We start from the raw sequence: 23,309 nt of genomic DNA, 5'->3' as shown, positions 1-23,309 counted from the left end.
GGGTGATGAAATCCGTCTTGTGGTTGTTGTTTATCCTTTATTTTCAGTTTTGAGTTAATGATATGCTCGTGCTTCGGGGCGGTCTGTGGGCGGTCTTCATGTGTTGTTCTAATTAGCTATTCATAATGCAGCCTGCTGACAGGTCACTGATCCCTCACTGACCTGCCCCCTAGTTTACATAATGAATAGTATATATATATATTGAAAAAAAAATCACCTTCAGCAGGCAGGAGCTGGCGCCTGGACTGTAGCAAGATCGCATGTGTAATGTGCAGTTAATTATTTTTTTATGGTATACATTAATTCATAAAAAAAAAATCAGTCTGAAAATGTCGCCAGCTGCCCATCTTGCTAGTGGAAAAAAAATCCCTCCTCCAAGTGCAGTATGAGCTATTGTGATCGCCGATAGCTGCTACTGAACAGGTGCCGCCATCTTGCTATAGAAAAAAAAATTCCTCCTCCAAGTTGGCGCTGCCGGTGGCTGCACAGTAGCAGCTATCGGATTGCCAATAGCTGTTACTGTGCAGGCGCGGCATGTGCCATTTTCAAACTGATTTTTTTTTTAATGAATTAATGTATATAATAAAAAAAAAATAACTGCACATTACACATGCGATCAGGCTGCAGGCGATTTTAAAAAAAAAATATATATAATATTCATTATGTAAACTAGAGGGGCAGGTAAGTGAGGGATCAGTGACCTGTCAGCAGGCTGCATTATGAATACCTAATCAATAATACTTAATGAAGACCCCCCACAGGCTGCCCTGGAGCACGAGCATATCATTAACTGAAAATAAAGATGAAACAACAACCACAAGATGGAATTCATCAACCAAGGTATCATTGTAATCAGTATAACGGCGCCGACCTGATTCTGCCTGTAGGTTACTGTGCACAATCCTGCTGACAGGTTCCCTTTAAAGAGAATCTCTCACCAGGTTTTTTTCCCCATCTGAGAGCAGAATGATGTGGGGGCAAAGACCCCCTCACCCCCAACTCACAGATACCATCTACTGCAAAGGCCTCTGTAGGCATCAGGTAAGTACAGAAGATATTAGGGGGCGAAACAACATTATACGATAAATATTATAGCTTCTTCTGATCTCTATGAGGAGTTGGACCCTGAATAGTTAATTCATTCTTTTTAACACATGGTCTCCATGTCCTAGCATTACCCTATACAACTTACAAATACAGTAATCTGCTAAAGAACCAACACAGAATAGTAAAAGTAAAACGTACCGCATGCTGGTTGTGCAACTTTTCCAGTAAGGTGCTATCAGTGGCTTTAGGGAAGTAGCTTTCTTCATTGATTAGAGCTAATAATCCCAGTTTCTGGTAAAGCAAAACATATGCAAACAGTCAGTGATGTCATCCATGGAGCTTCTTCCTACATGCAAATGTCGTCTCCTCGTCTGAGATCTATCTACAAAGTTTTACTTAGCAGTTATGGTGCAGAAAGTTCTTAGCACACGGAATATCCTATTTACCATGCTGTAAGAACCAGTTAGTCCCATTCAGTTTTCATATACCCATTCGTTTACAAAGATTGGTACCACAAAGAAGGGTCGATTTATGTTCTATGTTAGAACAGGTGGTTCTCATAAAGAACAAGAAATGTGTAATGGTTTCATAACTGACTGTGGCCTAGGGACGCTGTGAGTGACAGCTCAGCCGCCCTATGGGACCTGGAATGTGCTGGACTGTTGGTTTTGTCAGTGCCAGTCCATTCATCCAATCTAATCTTGGGGAGTGCTGGGCTGTCAGCGTTTTGATTGGCAGCCCTGCTGCTCAATCTGGTCTAGTCTACGTGTGTTTCTCCAGGTGCAGCCTGTCCTCTAATGATTTGCTAGGTATTTAGCTGGCTTGCTATGAGCAGCAGATTGTCAGTTGTAGTTTTGCTTTATTTAGGTTTGCGTGCTTGCTCTGTGTCTGGCTTTTGATCTTGTGTATGACCTAGGATCTGTAGTGACAATTCTCTTGGATTATGCCTTCTGCTTTTGACGCTCTGACTTCAGGTTTCTGACCCCGCCTTTGGCCTCTGACTACCCGTTTGTTGTACTCCCTGGTTTTGATGTAACCTTTTGGCATTTGACCCTGGACTATTTCCTGACCATGACTTTGACTTACCCCTCCTGATACCTGACCTTGGACCTTCTGACTAACCTGTTTCATGGCTTGCCCGTGAGTAGTGACTCAACGTCACAAAATCTGTGCTATTTATAACATTTGAAGGGGATCACTAAACAACAACTAAAATTTGTCCCGAGAGAGACAAAATGTTACCCTCAAATTACTATTTACTTATTTTCCCGCATGGTGTAAATGTGAGGGTATCTTCCTAATTGCTTTGGGCAATTCATGACATCATTAATAAGTGAGTGATGTCATGAGCTGATCATAGTCATCTGAATCAGAACAGACTTACCTTTTCTATCAGGTCTAAGCACTCCCCATTATCCGTCCAGTTAATGTCTTCCCACACAAGTCCCTCTCTACAGCAAAGGTAAAAGTACAAACAAAATGTTATAAATTTGTATTGTATGTTCGCTGCCTTCTATAGTTGACCGGGCTCTGACTCTCACCTGCTGTATTCTAGCTGCTCCAAGGAAAATATGTGTTTATTGAAGTATTCCTGCAGCTTCTCGTTGGCGTAGTTTATACTGAACTGTTCAAAGCGATTCACCTGAAACAAAATGGCAGATAAAATAGATGCAACACGTAGAACTATGTCATTCATTCTTGGTTTTTTAAGAGTATACTTACATTTAAACATTGTACAGTTTACATATAGCTATGTTATAGACAAGCATGTCGGCTGAACTATGATTTCAGCTCTGGAATATAATACAGGCTTTAAAATGTGATGATCAGTAAAAGAAAAGTAATGCAATCTTTTCAAACAGTACTCGGTTTATTTATAATTGTAAAATGCTGTCTATTAATGAGCATATGCTTTAAGTCTTTCACTGCCAAGGAACTAATATGATGGTATCATAACAAAAGAAAATTCTAACTTCCAAATGGTACAAGGTTTATTAGTCTAGATGCTATTATTCGCTTGAAGTTTGGTAGCTGAATCAAACTTTTTAGTTTCTGGTTCGGTGCTGCCTAAAGAGACCACAGGACAGGGGTGGAGGGAGGAAATAGTATGTAAGAATGACTCTTTATGCTATCATCCCTTTACTAATCAGGAGGTATTGTATGGAGATGGATGAGAACCAACAGCAACATAAAGGCACATATGGAAAATGCAGGGACATGTGCAATACCTCAAAATTTTCAAATCCAAAGATGTCTAGAATGCCAATCGATTTGAAATCATTTTTTCCTTTAACCCGACTGTTGATCTTCCTGATTACCCAGGTAAAGCATTGTGAGTAGAGAGCCATGGCCACGGAATCTCTGCTGTCTATAGCCTGTGGATGCACATGAAACAACGGGGGTTAATACAAGGCATGTTATTTTCATCCCATACCCATGACTACAAGGTAGGTACAAGAGTTACATACAACAAGAAAAGTCACCTGGATTTTGCAGTGGTTTGCAGTATAGTAAATATTTTCTATCTTCCTCCCATTGAAACATGCTAATGGCTTGTGAACTTACTTGTTGGATGCTGAGCGGTGTAGAAATCTCCTCTCCCCTGAGGATCATGGATCTGTGTGTTAGTGCTTCTGTTAATTGCTCAGAGTCCAGCCCCAGCAAATCTGCAGTCCGCCCTAGTGCTGGTTATAAAATAACATCATGTCATCATTAGTGATGAGCGAATATACTCGTTGCTCGGGTGATCTCCGAGTATTTGTTATTGTTCGGAGATTTAGCTTTCATCGTAGGGGCTTAATTATTTACAGCTACTAGCCAGGCTGAATACATGTGGGGGTTGCCTGGTCGCAAAGACATGGTTCTTACCTGTCTTTGTAGAGATTTGTGCTCCGCCAGCAGTCATAAAATCTATGTTTCCAAGGTGCAAAATCCCAGCAAGTAGCCTAAAAACTTCACGGACATCTTCAGACTTAAATTTCATGACTTCCATAGCAGTCTGCGAAAATGGAAATTTTACAGAATCATGTAAATAATCAATAAAAGTCTAAGCAAAAACTAAATGAAGCTTGGGTTTGACTAGGTCCAAGTGAAGATTAGAATTATTGTATTCAGGAACGTAGGTCTCTGATGTTTGGGAGACACCATGGGTCACTGATCTATTGGCTCATCATGACCTGCCCGATTATTTGCCAGGATTTAATACGATCCAGGGGATAAGGTCTCAGCTGAGCTCCTGGGGGGTTCTGGTTATCTGTCCTTATTCATACAGATTTCACTTTCTACTGATAGATGCCATCAAAACTGTGTTAGGTTGGAGATCAGTTTTGGGTGACGTATCAACTGACAGTAGATGGGATTGAGCTCACCCAGAATAATGCTTGGTAATGTAGAACTTCCCTCATCTTAGAGCTTTCCCAATTTATGATGTTGAAACTAAGATCTCAGGATTTGTACCGCTGCGTGTACCGCATGAAGACAAACACAAATGCCACAAACATCTAAAGCATGCCATCAGATGACCACATCAGACATAAGGGCATTCTCCTACCTTCTGGGTTATACCCTATAGAGTATGCCTTGTCGACAGATTCTCACATATTCCAGTCTAATGATATAACTTAAGCATGTCCAGAACACATTGTACAAAGTTATCCTGGTATGTTAGGCAATGCTATTGTGAAAGTGTGTAAAATATAATTTAAAGTGTAATTATCATGTTCATTTTTATTTTAGAAATTAATAATAACCATGAAATTAAGACACTTTGTAATATATTGTATCAGAGAAATCTGCTTCTTTCTCCGCCAGGACTGATTGATCATTTTCATAAATCTCCATTCTCGCTTGAAATCTGAATACAGTGAAGACAGATTGTTACATGGCAGAGAGGAGATGGCAGTCACTGCTGATAATGTTCTATGTAGAGGGGAAGATGAGGAGGAAGGAGCTAGAGGTCTTCTCTCTTCCCATCTACATAGAGTCATTTCATATGAGGACATGGATTACCAGCTAAACGGAACAGGACGCCCGTGCAATGATACGGGCTGCGTTACTAGTGCAAAGATTAAACTATGATAATATATAAAAATATTCATTTGTATAATCTGCATTTAAGTTTCATGTTTGAGATATTAATTATTCAAGGATTCTCTTTGTCTTTCATTGCTTGGCTACATTTCATAAGTTTGCTATTGTATCTAGTAAACTTGAAATACACATGGGCAACATGGTGGCTCAGTGGTTAGCCCGGCAGCGCTGGGGTCCTGGGTTCAAATCCCACCAAGGACAACATCTGCAAGGAGTTTGTATGTTCTCCCAGTGTTTGGGTGGGTTTCCTCCGGGTACTCCGGTTTCTTCCCTAAATCCAAAGACATACTGATAGAGAACCCTAGACTGTGAGCCCCAATGGGGACAGAGATGACAATGTCTGTAAAGCACTGTGGAATTAATGGCGCTATATAAGTGAGTAAAATAAATAAATAAAAAATAAATGTTCAGTCTGGGTTCCTGTTGTCGGTATTTATTTCCTTATCCGTAATAAAGTGAGTTAAAAATGTGCTGAAAAAAATGAACAAAAATGCAACGTGTGCACATGCTCTAATTCAGGAATCAATTAGAGTCGGTGCAAATTCATTCACACATTCCATTCCATCGGCTATGACAGTGATCTGTAGGTCTGCATGGGAACAGGAGAACTGCCTGAGCATCCACGGACTCTTCTATTGGTCCAGTGCAACTTCTCATGTGCGACACTCTGCAACGATGACATAGTGCCAGGCCGGCTAATCAACAGAGGAGCCGCGGATCCTGGCAGGTAAGAGGTGGTATTCCCGCACATGGGCAGTGGCCACAGATTAGTGTCGGAATGGAAAGGAAAAGTGAACAGATTGACGCCAGCTCTAGAATCAATACATACAGTAATAGATTTAAAGTGATCTTCTTACCATAAACAAGACTTAGACCCCCACTAGTGCGTAATACGGAGGAACGAAGGAGCCAAAGGAGTCAGTACAGCACCAAATATGCCCAGATGGAAGAGGCACTTTTCATCTTTATTCTCGAAACAATATCCTACTGTTTTATTGTAATTACAACACAGCACCATTCATTTTTAAAAAGCTGTGATCTACTGTAAATTACCATTATTCCTTACTGACTGAGACCCTTGTAAAATATCCAGTCATTACATGTATCTATTATGTGTACTCATATCAATTTAGATGTACCAAACATTAACTTGACAATTTCAATGTTTTATTCATTATCATGGTATTTTTCTGTATCATGGTATGTAATGTGTTAATTGCCAAGTTATCATTTGCTACATTTATAGGCTGTATATGTCATATGTCAACCTACTTTAACTTCGTGAAAGGTCTCCTTGTCACTGATGGTTTCATCTCTGATACATCCGGACTGATTCAAGTAGTGGTATTTCTCTGGATGCAATAAATAAAAAGCCTCTGTGGAAAAACACAGAAATGAATGGTCATTTACAGGTGACACTTTCAGATTGATATGGTAATGTCTCCCACATAACTTGCATGTAGTTCTCCACAAAAGTGTGGCACCCAGCTAGTGTCACTCATTGGCTTCCTCTCCAGTTACTAAACAGCAGCATACTTTTTCAGGATGCTGGCTGTATAACAGCACAGCTAAGGCTACTTTCACACTAGCGTCGGCCCGTCGCAGTGCGTTGGGCCGACGTACCGACACATCCTGTGACAACGCAGCACAACGGGGGCAGCGGATGCATTATTACAACGCATTCGCTGCCCCATTGTGAGTTGCGGGGAGGAGGGGGCGGAGTTCCGGCCGCACATGCGCGGTCGGAAATGGCAGACACGATGCACAAAAACGTTGCAAGCAACGTTTTTTTGTTCCGTCGGTCCACCACAACACGACGCAACCGTCGCACGGTTGCGACGTGTGGCAATGCGTCGCAATGTGTCGCTAATGTTAGTCTATGGGGAAAAAAAGCATTCTGCAGACAACTTTGCAGGATGTGTTTTTTCTCCAAAACTACGCATTGTGACGTGCGTTGTACGACGCTAGTGTGAAAGTAGCCTAAGGCTCTGTTCAGATGTACTTTGGAGCTTCCTCCTCCATCACAAGTTTTTCACAGTTAATGGGAATAGCACTGAACGCTTGGGTGTGATGGTTTCATCATTCACTGTGGCCTAGGGACTCTGTGAGTGACAGCTCAGCCACCCTATAGGATCTGGAGTGTGCTGGATGGTCGGTTTCCTGAGTGACAGCCCAGTTGTCCAATCTGATGCTAGGGATTGCTGGGCTGTCAGCATTTTGATTGACAACCCTGCTGCACAATCTGGTCTAGCCTGTGGGCTTTCCTCCAGGTGCCTCCTCTAATTAATTATTTTCCAGCAATTTAGCTGGCTACCTATGAGCAGACCATTGTGTAGCTTTGCTTTGTTTGTATGCTTTGCTCTGTGTCTGATTCCCTGGACTCTTTTCCGGACCTAGGATTGTCGTTACTATTTGTTTGTGTTATCCCTTTTGCTCTTGACGCTCTCTGACCTCAGGTACCTGCCCTTGGACTTGGCCTCTTACTATCCATTTGTCTTATCCCCTTATCCTGACATACCCTCCTGGTATTTGACCCCGGACTGTACTTGACCAAGCCTTTGTCTTCCGCCTCTGTACTACAAACCCTTCTGGTATCTGACCTTGGACTTCCTGCCTACATTGTCTCATGGCGTGTCCGTTAGTAGTGACTCAGCTTCTGAAAGAATCTGACAAGTCCAGTATTGGGTTGTGACTTGGATTAAGAATGTGAGTCGCAATATAGACATGTCGAGAGCTATAGAATATTCTTTAAGGAGATAAATATTTTAATAAGTCTCCATTTAAATTGGCTTTTAAGAACCACTGAATATATATATATATATATATATATATATATATAAAGGTCTAGAGGAAACATGCAATATGTTATGACATGTGGAGGATAATTCATGTCAGTGGTTGTAGTCTTTAAAAGGAATCTGTCAGAAGGTTTAGATACCTCATCTGAGAGCAGCATGATGAACAGATGAACAGAGACCCTGATTTCAGTGATGAATCACTTACTGCGCTGCTTGCTGCAGTTTTTATAAAATCCCTGTTTTATTTACTGCAGGTCTTCCAGTTTTCTAATTGCTGAGTTCTGAATAATCTCACCCCAAGCACTGATTGGTAAAGCTGCCAATCAGTAGTGGGGGAGGGGTTATACAGAGCTCATGAATATGGTGAACTACATGGAGGCAGGTTTTCTAGTCCTCTGATGATAATCTCCTTCTGATAACAGTGATTTTATCAAAACTACAACAAACAGCTCAGTAAGGGGCTACATAGTTGGAATCACTGTCTCTACATTACACAGCTCTCTGATTACCATATTTTTTGGACTATAAGACACAGTTTTTTCGTCTAAAAATGTTGGGGTTGCGTCTTATAGTCTGGATGTACCTGCTGTGGCTGTGGATGGGGAGGTGGAGGAGCAGCAGCGGCAGAGCACCAGGTCACATGAGGCAGGAGTTGTCTGCTGCGGCTAACCCCTGTGCCCACTGTTAAAGAGAAATGAATATTCACTGCTTCCCACACCCATAGTTCCTCCCACCTCTATGCATTGAAGCTGGTGCCAATAGGTGGGAGGAACTATGGATGTGGACAGCAGTGAATATCAATTTCTCTTTAATAGCAGGCACACTGTTAGCCACAGCCACCGACTTCCAGCTGCAGCTGGACGATCACGTGTGCCCATTACTAAAGGGAATGTATACCAGGATGGTGATGTGTAGGCCATGTATACCTGGATTGGGGACATATATATACCAGGATGGGGGATAATAGTTCAGAATTGACCACATTTTTTGCTTCATTTATTTTCTATATTCCTCCTCTATAACCTAGGTGCATCTTATAGTCCGAAAAATATAGTAGATGGCAAAAACCTGAAGACAGATCCCCATTAACTTAACTGTACACTTACATTCTACATTTCTACTTGATTCTGCCGTAAATAGAAACAGATTCTTGAAAACTTCCTGTGCTTCATATCTTTATTTTTGTATTTACTGATATTTGATGGTTTTGTTGCTGTTTTGCAAATTCCACTGTATGAATAATAGCACACAGGAAGGAAACCAGACTACATGTTTCTACAGGACACATGCACATACTAAATTTAAAGCAGAAAACATGTATTTCTTTTTTAATGGATAGGTAAACACTACTAAACAAATTATTATTACATTTTTTAATCTGTAAGTAAATTATCGTCACAAATTTTATCATTTGAAGAACTAGGTTACATTATGGTTTCTCTAATAATAAGTTGTTTTCAAATTTTGCAATCTGGAGTATTTCAAAAACTACTTGAAAACCCTGTCACCTAAGGCTACGTTCACATTTGCGTTGTTGGGCGCAGCGTCGGCGACGCAACCAACAACGCATGTACACAACGCAGCGTTTTGCGACGCATGCGTTGTCATAAGATCCTACAGATCAGGAATTTCGGTGCAGGGAAAACGCTACAAGTAGCGTCCTCTGTGCCCTGTCTTGTGCGTCTATATGACGCATGCGTCGTAAAACGCAGTACAACGCATACCGGCGCATGTCCATGCGCCCCCCATGTTAAAGACAGGGGCGCATGACGCATGCGTCGGTATGCATCGACGAAGCTGCGCCCAACAATGCAAATGTGAACGTAGCCTAAGGGGTATTCCACAAGAATAAATGTATCACAGATGCGGGTCACAAAGATGTGACCAACATGTATCTCGACAATGGGGCCTACTTGAGCTATATGCCGGTCCCTTTAGTGGAGCCCATCAATGTGTTATACATTTATAGCATAGCCTGTGGATATTCCCTGAAGGTATGAGATGGGAATGCCCCTTTAATTACAAAGATAACTATGTAGCATCTGTATGGGACTCTACAATGATGGCCTTATTCAGATGTCTGTTTGCTCACATATGCAATAAAAAATGGTACCAGTGAAATCAGCGTTTTGGATCTGATTTTCATCAGTGTTTTTACCATCAGTGTTTTTCATGGATGGATAAAAAATAATGATATCAATTACAAAGCTTCTCCTATCCTTTGCAATCTTAATCACGTGCCGATGATGGATTGTACACTGATGCCGTCCATATGCTCTACGCGATTTTCATGGACCCACAGACTTGTATTAGTATTTCTCATCTGTGATGCCTTTAAAAACAGACATGTCTTTGTGATTTTTGCACAAGCACATGGCCCACAAAAAGGCATGGACGTGCGCCTAGCACAATCGTTTATAATGGGTGCTTGTTCTATCCATTTAAACCACAGATATAACATGTACGTAAAACACAGACCTCCAAATTAGGGAAAAGGGGGCTTACTGTATCTACACACAAGTATGATTCACCAGGTAGTTCATCTCTATACTGTCACTTGCTATGGGTGACTTGTTATCCTCCTCCAAAAGACTTTTCTTTTGTATTTAAACAATTTTCAACCATAAAATTGCATTTTTACATTCGAAACAAATATAATAAGAAACAAGTTGTGGGCAAGGTTCATTCTCCTAGCTGGCACACCTGGACAGACAGCTCCTTATGTGGTAACGGAAGGAAAATCCGTCTAGCATTGAGTAGCTTTGTAGGGCCATTCGACCAACTCTTGAGCTACTGTAGGTACTCTATCTAGAAAGCTTACAAGTCAGCGCCATCATATTTCAGCCGTGTGAAGAAGTTGCCTTTCCAAGACTCAGTACTTGCTTTCCCCTTGGTGAACAAAGGGTCTCTTAGAACGATAAAGTAACGCAGCAGAAAACGTAAAAATAACATCCAAGACTAATAAAAGAACATCAAGGCCATTTCACCAAAGCCTAATGGATTAATACCTCTCTCTTCCTTCCCAGCTCCTTCCAACAGTGCATAAAATATGTGGTAATTCCTCTCCTCGGGGTTCTGCCGCACAACTCGATTCTACAAAGAGGTAAAAAAAGGCCTCAATTCATTTGTCATTCATCAACGGGTGAGAAAATAACGCAATAAGTGGCACCAACTCACTAACCTTTTCTAATAAATCTTCATTACGAGAACATAGTAGTTAAAGAGTCATAACCCACGAGCAAGAAATGTGGAAATTATCCATGCATACACTTAAGAGGGCTGAAAACTATTCTTCACTTTATAAATGCAAGGCCGACATCTTGACACAAGAAACAATTCTAATTATTATATTAATATTAATCAGTACAACTGCCGTTATTTCTCTATCGTTTAGAGGTGATAAGCGACATCCATCTAGAGGAAATTATGTTTAATTTGTGCTTGATGGTATAATAAGTAGAAATGAATTTAAAAGTTGCCATTATGTTGCCGTGAAAGGATACAATCTACAATACGTCCGCCCTGAATGTGTCCTTTTTGACATATATGGAGTTGAATAAACTTCCCAAATCGGCTTGAGTTATTATTGTACACAGTCTTCGCGTTCCCGAAGGCTTCCATGATTGGACTATGAGACACAAAGGCAAAATAAATGGATTTTATGTTGCATCTATAAACAGCAGAGTATTACTAAATAAAATATTGTGCAATGTCCTAATTAGAAATCTGTTTTTACATACACTACATATTTATAGCAACTACATGATGACCTCCACTGATGACTATAAATCTATTCGTACAATTAGTTTCCTGCATTCCATCTTTGTCTCCTCCTTTCTGAGGTTACTATGACATCTGAGAGTAGAAAAGCAACTCGGTACCGTGTCTGGTCTTAAAGGGGATGTCACGGTGGCTGCGACCCGGTCCGTGGCCATGGGCGCCCAATTAAAAGGGAAAGTCCTTTTAAGGGGATTTGTGGATAAAGTCTATAGTTCGTGACGCCACCTGTGGTTCTCGGTCAATAGGGACCGACGCTGCTTATAGGGGTCCTCTGGGGTGAAGCGGGGGTCCCCAGGGCTTCCCAGGTGTAGGGAACCAATGGTGTGTTGAATGGTATGGCGAACAATGAGGACACAAGTTTGCAGTCTTTACCTGGTTTACTGTAGCTTCAGGCAACCGTAGTCCAGGGCACCAGATCACAGGACAGGCAGGGTCTGGCCGGTTTAGGAGTGAATCCGGAGACCCCTTCACCAGGTGGAGATCAAAGCCTTCCTCCAAGTGCAGTGGTGATGTGGTCCCTTACTGCCTAAGGCTTCACATAAGGTCCTCACAGTTCCTCCCTGTCCCCCATGAAGGTTAGGACACAACACGTATGACAGGTGAACTGGGCCTTTTTACAGGGTCTCTAGGATGACCCGGGCCCTATAAATATCACCGTGTCTCCTGGGTATAAATGCAGACAGGTGATGTACAATCCAGCTGTCCTGCCGGTTTCAGCTATGCCACTATAGAGTTCTGCACGGCCACGGTCTTCCGGCTACCGGAATCTGCACCAGCCAGGGAGGTAGCCACTTCTCAGCTCTGCTCCACTGGTGTTATTCTCATGTGCTTTCTCCCTCCTGCTCTCTTTCTACAAGCTGTTCGTGCTTTCTGTTTCCTTGCTCCAGGAGCTGTAGTTCCTCAAACTACACGCTCCTTCAGACTTCCTGGCACTCACTGCCGCCTGCTCTCTTCAGGTCCCCTGACAGTCTGCACTGTCTGCTGTCTGGGACGAACTGTCTGCTTCTCTGTCCTATGACAGACTGCTCTCTAACTTCCTCTCCAGACAAAATTTATAAGGGAGTTCACCCTGAATCCGGGTTCAGAGCTTCCTCTTCTGGCCTGGAGTGTGAACGTGTTGTATGTGAGATTTACCTGGTGAAAGATATCCTTCATAGCTCCCAAGCATGACATCCCTCTCCCCAAAGGGAAAGCAATGCCACTGTGCCGACCAGGAACCTGGGGCGCCACATTAAACTTTATGTGAAAATGTGCACAAGTACAAGATTGTAGTACACTGAAATATGTTATTGTTAATATGCTTCTTCAATGTAAAATTAAGCAAGATTCCTTTTGTAGAGTCTGAGCAACTCCTTCACTTAGCTGTCCAGCTGTTTCTCATACAGCAGAGAGACCATCATTTGAGATAGCAGCAGAAAAGGGGTGAGGAAGAAGAGGGTTGTGTATTTCAGAAAAAAGTTTGGAAAGGAGGATAAAGCAACCAAGTCTCCAGGAAAAGAAGGTCATACCGACTGTACAAAATCAAAGTGCGGATAGGAAGGAAAGTACACGCAGGAGAGGGGGAACAGGCTGTGCTTTAGTGTGGAGAAAAACGAGATCACCCACACTAGACTCTTCAGGAGGAAATCAATCGATTCTAGCTGAGAGATCTCTTGTGGGCTGTAGAAGAGGAAATCAGTATGGGAATGAAGCTGTGCTGAAACTTGAGCAACTATTATACTATGAGCTGGTGGAAAACACTATATCACATAATCTGAAAATGATTAAAGTAATGAAGATTGCAGCCTGAAATTCAGTGAAACTTGATTCAAGGTGATGAGTAACAGATATGATATATTTTTATACATTAAAGGTGGTTATAACCAGAGGTGTCAAACTGCATTCCTCGAGGGCCGCAAACAGGTCATGTTTTCAGGATTTCCTTGCATTGCACAGATGATAATTTAATCACCTGCACAGAATGATTCCAGCACCTGTGCAATACAAGGAAATCCTGAAAACACGACCTGTTTGCGGCCCTCGAGGAATGCAGTTTGACACCTCTGGTTATAACATTTTTTTAAAAAAGTTTTGCATTTTTTTAAAATTGTTTAAATGTATAGAAATGTATGTAAAGCAAAAGAAATGTAAAATATTTTTACAAAATGTTAAATACATCCTATAGCTGCTGTACTGAAATATATGATTACAGACTGCACACAAGTCGCGTGTTACTCTCTATTGGCCCCCTCTCAATTGTTATGGATTAGAAAGAAGACAGAAAAGATGATTGCTGGACTGGATCAGACGAATTATGGTTTGCTTGTAGTCAGAAGTCATAAAGACTTACAGCTCTTCGTAGAGAATTGTAGTATCATTTTTAATGATGACTTCTTGTCTTAAATTTTATTTTACATTTATTAGAGCAATAAAACCAGATAACAAATGTGCACATAATCGCTCATGTATAGAGATTATGGAAAATGGTGAAAATAAGTGACATTGTCTTTGTACATGGCATCAAACAAGTTTTGTTCGGCATCTAAAGGCGAAGATACACATCTAGGTATGCAATCTGTATTAGCCAAGAGTGACAGCCTGTCAGTGAAATAAAACTGCTAAAATGCTTAACCCTGGGAAGAACTGCATTGTACCAGGTAATCATGCTGAATTCTTTAGACTTGGTGGTCAGATCTGGGAGAAGCTGGAATGGTAGTGAGTTCTCAGGTGTACAGCCTCTCATGGTCACCTAGCATAATAATTACATTCATTTATGAAGTATATGAATAACCTTTGCTTTGAAAGCACTGGGCACTCAGGTTTGTAGGAATGTAGTGAAATGATAGTAGCCGGTCTACCAATAATTGTAATGTCGCAGTACTGGACCACATACAGTAGATGTCAATGGCTAGTTGCACTTAGGTAGGGCAATAATCATAGGGTGAGACTGTTATAGATCACATTGTGTGACAAAATGGATGAGACTACATGGGACATACGAGGCACGAGCACCTTTATTTTGTACATTTGACCTTTACCTGCTCTCCAGAATGGCTTGTTCCACGCTTGCTGTCTTTTCTTTTGAAGAAACTTCCAGGGAATGTTGGCTCATTGCAGATAGGTATTTTAGAATGAGCTTTGTGCTTTCTGTCTTCCCTGCCCCACTCTCACCGCTGAAATCAAGAAGAAACATTTAGGCATCACCACATAGGAATATGAAGGCAAGACCGTAACATGTAAAAAAGTATTGTGACGTCCCAATCTGACTTCAAAAGTAACCATCATATCAATTCTATTTCATTAATCAGTGGTACAAATGAACATAAGAAACTTGTAATGTATTTTCATATTTTTTACTCAAGAATTGAGAATTCTGAGAATGAATGATCAGTCCAGGAGGAGAAAGAAGCAAATTTCTCTTATAAGATATATTACAAAGTTACCTAGCTGCATGAGTACTTTATGAAAAAAAAATTAAAACAACAGTTATTCTTTAAAGCATGTCCACCCCCAGCAGATCCAAGGTGGTCGTGTGTTTAACTTCTCATTAACCCCTTTACTTCAGCCACTATTGATCTTAAAAAGTAACCATGTCACCTGGCTTATCCATGGTTTTTTTCCCCTTTTTTTTTCCTATACTATGTTGTGCATAAATATGTGATTCTTCAGAATTTGTTTTAGTCTTTGCCTGATGAAGAGACCTGTGTAGTCTCGAAAGCTTGCAATTTATTACCATCTTTTCAGTTAGCCATTAAAAGGTATCAACCACTGAGGACTCTCAATTCTAAATATTTTTCTTAAAAAGTAATGGATACCTGACAGGTCCCAAAGGCTCTCAAATTTCGTAGTGGTACAACACGGCACTTGTACTATCATGCGAGTTAGGTGCTCAAGTAGGGCATCTAGCCCAAAGCAATCCAGACAATAGAGAAACTTGGCACTCAAAAATACTTTAGCGTGGATAGTTATTTATTCAATGTGCATCCATAGAGACAAACGTTGAATGTTTTCGGTCCACATCCAGACCTTCATCAGAACAATCATACTGGTATACTGGGAAATACATATATCCTGTCAAAACTGGTTCCAACGGAGTTTTCAAAGAAGTCTGGATGCGAAGAGGAATCCTGAGTGTGTCCGCGCACATGGAGGGCGACGAGTTGCCACTCCATGTGCCCTCTTCTGTCTTCTTCTGTTGCCCTCCATGTGCGCGGACACACTCAGGATTCCTCTTCGCATCCAGGCTTCTTTGAAAACTCTGTTGGAACCAGTTTTGACAGGCTATACGTATTTCCCAGTATACCAGTATGATTGTTCTGATGAAGGTCCGGATGTGGACCGAAAATGTTCAACTTTTGTCTCTATGGATGCACATTGAATAAATAACTATCCACGCTAAAGGCCTACCAGACCAGGCTGGCATATGATGTAAGGTGCAATTAGTTATTATAATATAATAATAAATAATAATTATGGCACACATATGAAGAGATGTTTTCGACATCAAGTACATTTGTGGGATACAAGTATAGGGCTCTAGAACATTATGGTGGAACTTTGAAAGAATTGAGCGACCTGACAAAAAATATTCTTAATGTAAAGATTATAATCTAGGTCTAACATTGTCTTTGCAGATGATGAAACTACGGCTGTAAAGCGCTATACACACTCAACCATATCCAGGATTTCTGCAATTTTATTTTGTATATTTCCAGAAACCAAAAACAGTAACATAAAGAAAAGGACAAGCAGACAGATACACTGAAAGACAAAAAAAATCCCAGTTATTCAAGGGTTAATGTGGCTGGGTTTCGCTGCAAAGTACAGTACGGTACTTCCATTTACTTATTCTTTTATGTCTATATAGAATTATAAGCTCAGAAAGTAATTCAGAAGAATTGGCATAATATGAGGGAAGCCACACAAGTGGCCATATAATACGATAATCTGTCTCCTTAATCAGGTTCGGACGGCAGCAGCCAATCAGGTCTTGTAGGGCTGCGGTAATAGACTCTTACTACAATCTCCGTGTAATGTGGGTGGCGCCAGGAGACAAATTACAAAAAAAATACTTTTATGTCCCCTCTTGCATCAAACCACTATATTGCTGTGATAAAACTGACAGTAATGCAAATGTTATCTGCAAAAAAAAGCACTGTCAGCAGATCAAAAATTCTGTCTGTACTTTATTATGTATTTTAAACACTTTCTGCACCATCGGCGCCAAGGGAGCGTGGCCTTGTGATTACATGGGAATTGCTTGTCGGGAAAGGAGCATATCCTAAAACTCGACACAGTGGGCCGAAAGGCACCAGAATTGTGGCACAAACCTCTGGCATACAGTACGGCTACACATTCTAACAGTTGGATGGATATATGAAGCAGCATGAGCCGTGAGGTAAACTGGTGACGTCTAAGTTTGCACTACCTAACAATTAAACAGTATTTGCCCCAGCGTTGCAAACCTTTGGTCACCATCTTCCTGAGCCCACTTTCTTCTGCTTACCCCTTCTTACCCCCATAAACCATAAGACCAGTGTCACACATTCTCCCCCTCCACTCCCATCACACCCAGATTCTTTCTCCTACTCTCCTTTATCACCCACTACCGGCTTTGACTTGCAAATACTGATGTAACACACTGACCAAGTATTGAACGTGTGAACGTGGCCTAAATCACTATTAAAAGTGGCCAATAATTATTAACATATTAAAGAAGTCTATGCAAAGTCCCCCAAAATTGCCAAGTTATATAGCATTAGGAATAGCAGGCCGTTACTATATGATAATCACATAAAACCCCTTCAATAAACAGACTTATCTTTCTGGACTGTGAGTTGCTCATGATTGGGACTTAGCCTGGATCATTTTTACTTTATTTGTAATACTTCCTTTCAGGTTTTGAGCATTTTCGATTTTTTTTGCAGAAAATGTGGTCTATCTAACACTAATACAGCATATATTTCTGTATTCTATTTGGTTAGCAGGAAATTGCCAGTGTTAACGTTTGTAGCCTTTCCCTAAATATCTGCAAGACCAAGCAATAGAAATAATTGGTTAACCTTTTCTATTTCATTTGCTGCCAGTTTCAACATGATCTCTTCCTAGACTGTAAATTGAATGTGATCCACTAGAGGGAGCCATGGACACAACATATTGCACCTCCTCTCCCATCAGGACATTTGTTATAATAATCCCACGTTATATTTGCAGCTTAATTTCAGGACTATGTGTCATGGTAGGACATCAACCTAAGTCTTCTCAAGCAGAGTTATCTCAGGACAAACCATATCCATGAAGTCAGCTAACCATCAGTGAGACGTTACCGGAAGACGCAAACAGTGAGCTAAAAAGGATGGGACTAAATAATAGGCATAATAGACAACTGAAATTAAAGAGATTTTTTTTTTAATCTAAATTTCTCGTTATTTGCCAACAGTCACAACAATGAAATAGTCTACTTGAAGATGCATACTTAGGAATTAAACTATGACATGGCCTCATATTACCAGAGAGCAAGAAATTGGTACTCCTGGCACTGAAAGCCCAGCTACGAGGAGGAAATGATGTTTATTCCTCCCTGGCAGCACCTGGCTGTCAGTTATAGAGGCGCGGCCGATGCAGCTCAAGTCACCGCTCAGTGCGCACTGTATTAACTGTGCCCCGGCACTGACTGACAGCCGTCTCAGCAGTGCATCAGTACAGAGCTGGCTGTTAGTCTGCCACTAGTCTGTCTGTGCAGTTACTGAAGTTACGGTCCGTCTCTAAGACTGAAAGCCACAGGCTACCAGGATGATTAAAGTTCATTTCCTACTGGTAGAAGAGCTTTCAGTTTGATTCAGCATGGCTTTAGAATGTTATTAACCTGCAGATTATTCCTATATTTGCATAATAGCGTTTTTTTGCCATGACAGGTTCCCTTTAAATGGATGACTTTGGTCCTCAACACAAATTAAAGTAGGACATGTGTAAAAGGCATTTGGGGCCCGATTCATTAAAGCATTTACGCCTGTCTTTTGTTGAGTTATTTGAGCTTTGCTTCAGTCTACGTAGGATCCATCTTTCCATTTGTACCTTTTCTATCTTGTGTTCTTTCTTTTTTTTTTAGTTTGCAGTTTACAGATGTTGTCACCTGTATCATCATTTGTGACTTTTCAAAAAGTCGCATAATTTGAAAGAACGGTATATTGTTTCCAGTCCCTACTAAATTGATTTTATGTACACTTTTTTTGCACCATTTTGCAAAATCATGCAATGTTTTGCACTAAAAAGTAACAAAAAAGTTGAAGACAAAATAGAAACAATTTTCTGACTCAAATTTCAAAAATGCGTGCACCATTTTGAAAACTTTGGTTCTAAAAAACAGTAACGAATACCACAGGACAAAAAACCCTGCATACAATAAATAAGGGACTTTAGTCGTAATGCATCCATGAGATATCTGCTAGGCCTCATTCAGACATGTGGCACGCACTTGTTGTATGCATTGTTTTCACTGATATAACACATACCATTATAATCAATGCTGCTATTCACATATCCATGTTTTTGACGGACCAAGTGTCTGTGCAAAATACATGGAGACATGTCTGTTTTCTTCAGGCAGCATGGATTTCAAGGGCCAATATAAGTCTATGGGTCCGTGAAAAACACATTCAGCACATGGATGACATCTGTGTACCATCCGTTTGCTGCACGTGCTTAACATTATTATTATTATAGCGCCATTTATTCCATGGCGCTTTACATGTAAGGAGGGGTATACATAATAAAAACAAGTACAATAATCTTGAACAATACAAGTCACAACTGGTACAGGAGGCAAGAGGACCCTGCCCGCAAGGGCTCACAATCTACAAGGGATGGGTGAGGATACAGTAGGCGAGGGTAGAGCTGGTCGTGCAGTGGTTTGGTCGATGAGTGGTTACTGCAGGTTGTAGGCTTGTCAGAAGAGGTGGGTCTTCAGGTTCTTTTTGAAGGTTTTGATGGTAGGCGAGAGTCTGATATGTTGTGGTAGAGAGTTCCAGAGTAGGAGTGATGCGCGAGAGAAATCTTGTATGCGATTGTGGGAAGAGGAGATAAGTGGGGAGTAGAGAAGGAGATCTTGTGAGGATCGGAGGTTGCATGCAGGAAAGTATTGGGAGAAGACGTCACAGATGTATGGAGGAGACAGGTTGTGGATGGCTTTGTATGTCATGGTTAGGCTTTTGTACTGAAGTCTCTGGGTAATGGGGAACCAGTGAAAGGATTGACAGAGGGGAGAGGCCGGGGAATAGTGGGGGGACAGGTGGATTAGTCGGGCAGCTGAGTTTAGAATAGATTGGAGGGGTGCGAGAGTGTTAGAGGGGAGGCCACAGAGCAGGAAGTTACAGTAGTCGAGGCGGGAGATGATGAGGGCATGGACTAGGGTTTTTGCAGATTCTTGGTTTAGGAATGATCCGTGAAATATTTTTGAGTTGAAGGCGGCAGGAATTGGAAAGGGCTTGGATATGTAACATAGTAACATAGTAACATAGTTAGTGAGGCCGAAAAAAGACATTTGTCCATCCAGTTCAGCCTATATTCCATCATAATAAATTCCCAGATCTACGTCCTTCTACAGAACCTAATAATTGTATGATACAATATTGTTCTGCTCCAGGAAGACATCCAGGCCTCTCTTGAACCCCTCGACTGAGTTCGCCATCACCAACTCCTCAGGCAAGCAATTCCTGATTCTCACTGCCCTAACAGTAAAGAATCCTCTTCTATGTTGGTGGAAAAACCTTCTCTCCTCCAGACGCAAAGAATGCCCCCTTGTGCCCGTCACCTTCCTTGGTATAAACAGATCCTCAGCGAGATATTTGTATTGTCCCCTTATATACTTATACATGGTTATTAGATCGCCCCTATGTGGTTTGAAGGAGAGATCAGTGTCAAGGATTACCCCGAGACAGCGAGCTTGTGGGACTGGGGAGAGTGGGCAGCCGTTTACTGTAATGGATTGGTTCATTGGGGGGTTGCTTGAGATTGGGGAAAGATGATGAATTCTGTTTTGTCCATGTTACGTTTTAGAAATCTAGCGGAGAAGAAGGATGAAATAGCGGATAGACATTGAGGGATTCTGGCTAGTAGGGTGGTGATATCTGGTCCAGAGATATAGATCTGTGTGTCATCAGCATAGAGATGATACTGAAAACCGTGAGATTCTATGAGCTGTCCCAGGTCAAAAGTGTAAATGGAGAAGAGCAGGGGTCCTAGAACTGAAACTTGCGGGACTCCGACAGATAGGGGGCGAGGTGAGGAGGTGGTGTGTGAGTGGGAGAGGCTGAATTTTCGGTCAGGTAGGTATGACAAGATCCAGAATAGGGCCAAGTCTGTGATGCCAAGGGATGAGAGGGTCCACAGCAACAGGAATGGTCCACTGTGTCAAAGGCAGAGGACAGGTCCAGGAGGAGGAGGATAGAGTAGTGTCGCTTGCTCTTGGCTGTTAATAGGTCATTGGTGACCTTAGTTAGGTCAGTTTCAGTGGAGTGGTGTGACCGGAAGCCTGATTGTAAGCGGGAGGAGGAAGATAGATGGGAGGACAGTTCAAGATGGACGTGTTGTTCCAGCAGTTTTGAGGCATAGGGGAGAAGTGATATAGGGCGATAGCTAGATACAGAGGATGGGTCAAGAGAGGGCTTTTTGGGGATAGGTGTGATTGAGGCATGTTTAAAGCTTGAGGGGAAAACACCCTTTCCCTAACATTGCAAAGTATAGGATAAGCTTTGCAATTTATTTATTTCTATATCAGTGAAAACCACTGATGTGACACAATGTTGGTAAAAATGGACACACGGACCATACATTGATGGTAAAAATGGACACACTGATGGCATCGGTTCTATTTTTTCATGTACGTATTTAAACATGGACATGTGAATGAGGCGTTAAGTAAATTGATAGAACATGTACAACAAAAACTGATATGTGAAAGAGACTTAAATGAATGCACAGCATGCTATTTGTACACCTCAATGCAGCTGTCGCACTACATCACACTTTAGTACAAGTGAATGAAGAAAACAACCAGGTACAAATTACATGACTTTTCCATTTGCTTCTATTGAACTGCATCAAATGATGAAAAAACATAAAATTCAGGTTGTGTGTCTATAGTGCACCTGAAAGCACACGTTTAGCAACCGACTAAAATCTGCAAGCAAGATACATATTGATCTGTAAATCTTACAAGTGTACTTTTCCTCGTGACTCTGGCATGGTAACTAGAACATAATTGAATTCGGTTTCACTTGATGCTCAAAGTAGCTAATTTTAGGTCATTTCTATAAGTTCTCGTTCAGATGGACTCACCAATGAAATTCAATGCAGCTGTTCAGATGACAGCTTTTTGAAACAGACCCAGAGTATGTTAAAAAACAGATGTCATACGGATCTGTGTAGTATTTGAATTTTATCATGTACATTTTAACATGTTGATGTATAAAAATAGATCTCATGCAGATGTAGAAAACGGACAAACGGATGCCACGAGGATGAAAATGTTCTGAGTTTTCTGGATGAAACTTGGACAAATGTTTTATATGCTCATCTGACCCTGGCCTAAATCAGAGATTATATTTACTTTTCATCCTCAAAATATACCTTATACATTTGATGCTGCATATATTACTCGCCTGATGAGAACACATTGATTGTCATGTCGCTTCCATAGGCAGCGGTAGCATTCATTGGCCACAGCAAAGATGTGAGGGGGGATTTCTCCCAAGTGGTGCCGGCTGTATAACTCCACTGTGTTTCGGTCATATAAACCAGGTATCAGCTTGTAGGGATTGACAGAAGCAAGGATGGAGCCGATATAAGTCTGAAATAAAGCATAAAAAAAGTTAACATAAATATATATGACATATAAATGTCTATGTATAAAGTTGTACAGCCCCACATGTGTGAATGCAGCATATAATACAGCACTGCCAACTATTTCACGTTTCTTCTTATTATTTATAAAGATCAGTATTTTACACTGACGGTAATCACTCCCTTTCACCAGTAAGCCCTCAACCTTTCAGATACACACATAGGTCTACGGGGTCCTTTTTCTACTTGTGGAGACCATCAAGCTGGCATAGGGAGACAGGCCAGGCAATGATTTCTGGGAAAAAGATATGCAAATATCGTAAGTCCTCCCACAAAACAAAGCACGCTGACTTTCTTGTGCCATCTACTGGAGGTGGCCACCCAGAAGTCAATGTTGACGTCTGCTGCATGACTTAGAATGAGACCTTTTCCTTCTGGAAAAGACCCTGGTTTGATTATTATGCTTACTTATATAGCACCATCATATTCTGCAGCTCTTTAGAAACATTATCACTGTCCCCATTGAGGCACATAATGGAAATTCCCTATTAGTATGATTTTGAACAGTGTAAATACTTGTAGGAAACCCACACAAACACGAGGAGAACATATAAACTTCTTTCAGATGTTGTTCTTGGTGGGATTTGACCCATCACTATAAGGCAACAGTGCTATCCACTCAGCCACTACAGTATTTGTCAAATTCGTCAATGACAAAATCCCAAATCATATGACAAAGCCTGACTTATAGGGTATAGGAAATGAAACTTTTTTTTT

General features: G+C 41.2%; 1 protein-coding gene across 1 annotated transcript in view; it reads right to left on the bottom strand.

Moving 5' to 3' along the window:
- MYO10 (myosin X) overlaps nucleotides 1-23,309 on the bottom strand; it is a 251,495-nt gene that overhangs the window by 87,755 nt on the left and 140,431 nt on the right. The window contains exons 4-15 of the mRNA XM_069730591.1: nucleotides 22,352-22,539; nucleotides 14,732-14,866; nucleotides 11,438-11,562; nucleotides 11,116-11,129; nucleotides 10,943-11,027; nucleotides 6,409-6,512; nucleotides 3,916-4,045; nucleotides 3,613-3,731; nucleotides 3,276-3,422; nucleotides 2,589-2,689; nucleotides 2,432-2,498; nucleotides 1,246-1,338 (exon numbers count right to left, since the gene is read on the bottom strand). Coding sequence (XP_069586692.1) covers nucleotides 1,246-1,338; nucleotides 2,432-2,498; nucleotides 2,589-2,689; nucleotides 3,276-3,422; nucleotides 3,613-3,731; nucleotides 3,916-4,045; nucleotides 6,409-6,512; nucleotides 10,943-11,027; nucleotides 11,116-11,129; nucleotides 11,438-11,562; nucleotides 14,732-14,866; nucleotides 22,352-22,539 — 1,308 coding nt within the window. The remainder of the gene's footprint in view (nucleotides 1-1,245; nucleotides 1,339-2,431; nucleotides 2,499-2,588; nucleotides 2,690-3,275; nucleotides 3,423-3,612; nucleotides 3,732-3,915; nucleotides 4,046-6,408; nucleotides 6,513-10,942; nucleotides 11,028-11,115; nucleotides 11,130-11,437; nucleotides 11,563-14,731; nucleotides 14,867-22,351; nucleotides 22,540-23,309) is intronic.

This window comes from Ranitomeya imitator, chromosome 6 (assembly GCF_032444005.1).
Source record: "Ranitomeya imitator isolate aRanImi1 chromosome 6, aRanImi1.pri, whole genome shotgun sequence".
NCBI classification, from domain to species: Eukaryota; Metazoa; Chordata; class Amphibia; order Anura; family Dendrobatidae; genus Ranitomeya; species Ranitomeya imitator.
The sequence above is the reverse complement of the archived record's forward strand: the minus strand, read 5'-3'. Positions and strand labels throughout refer to the sequence as shown.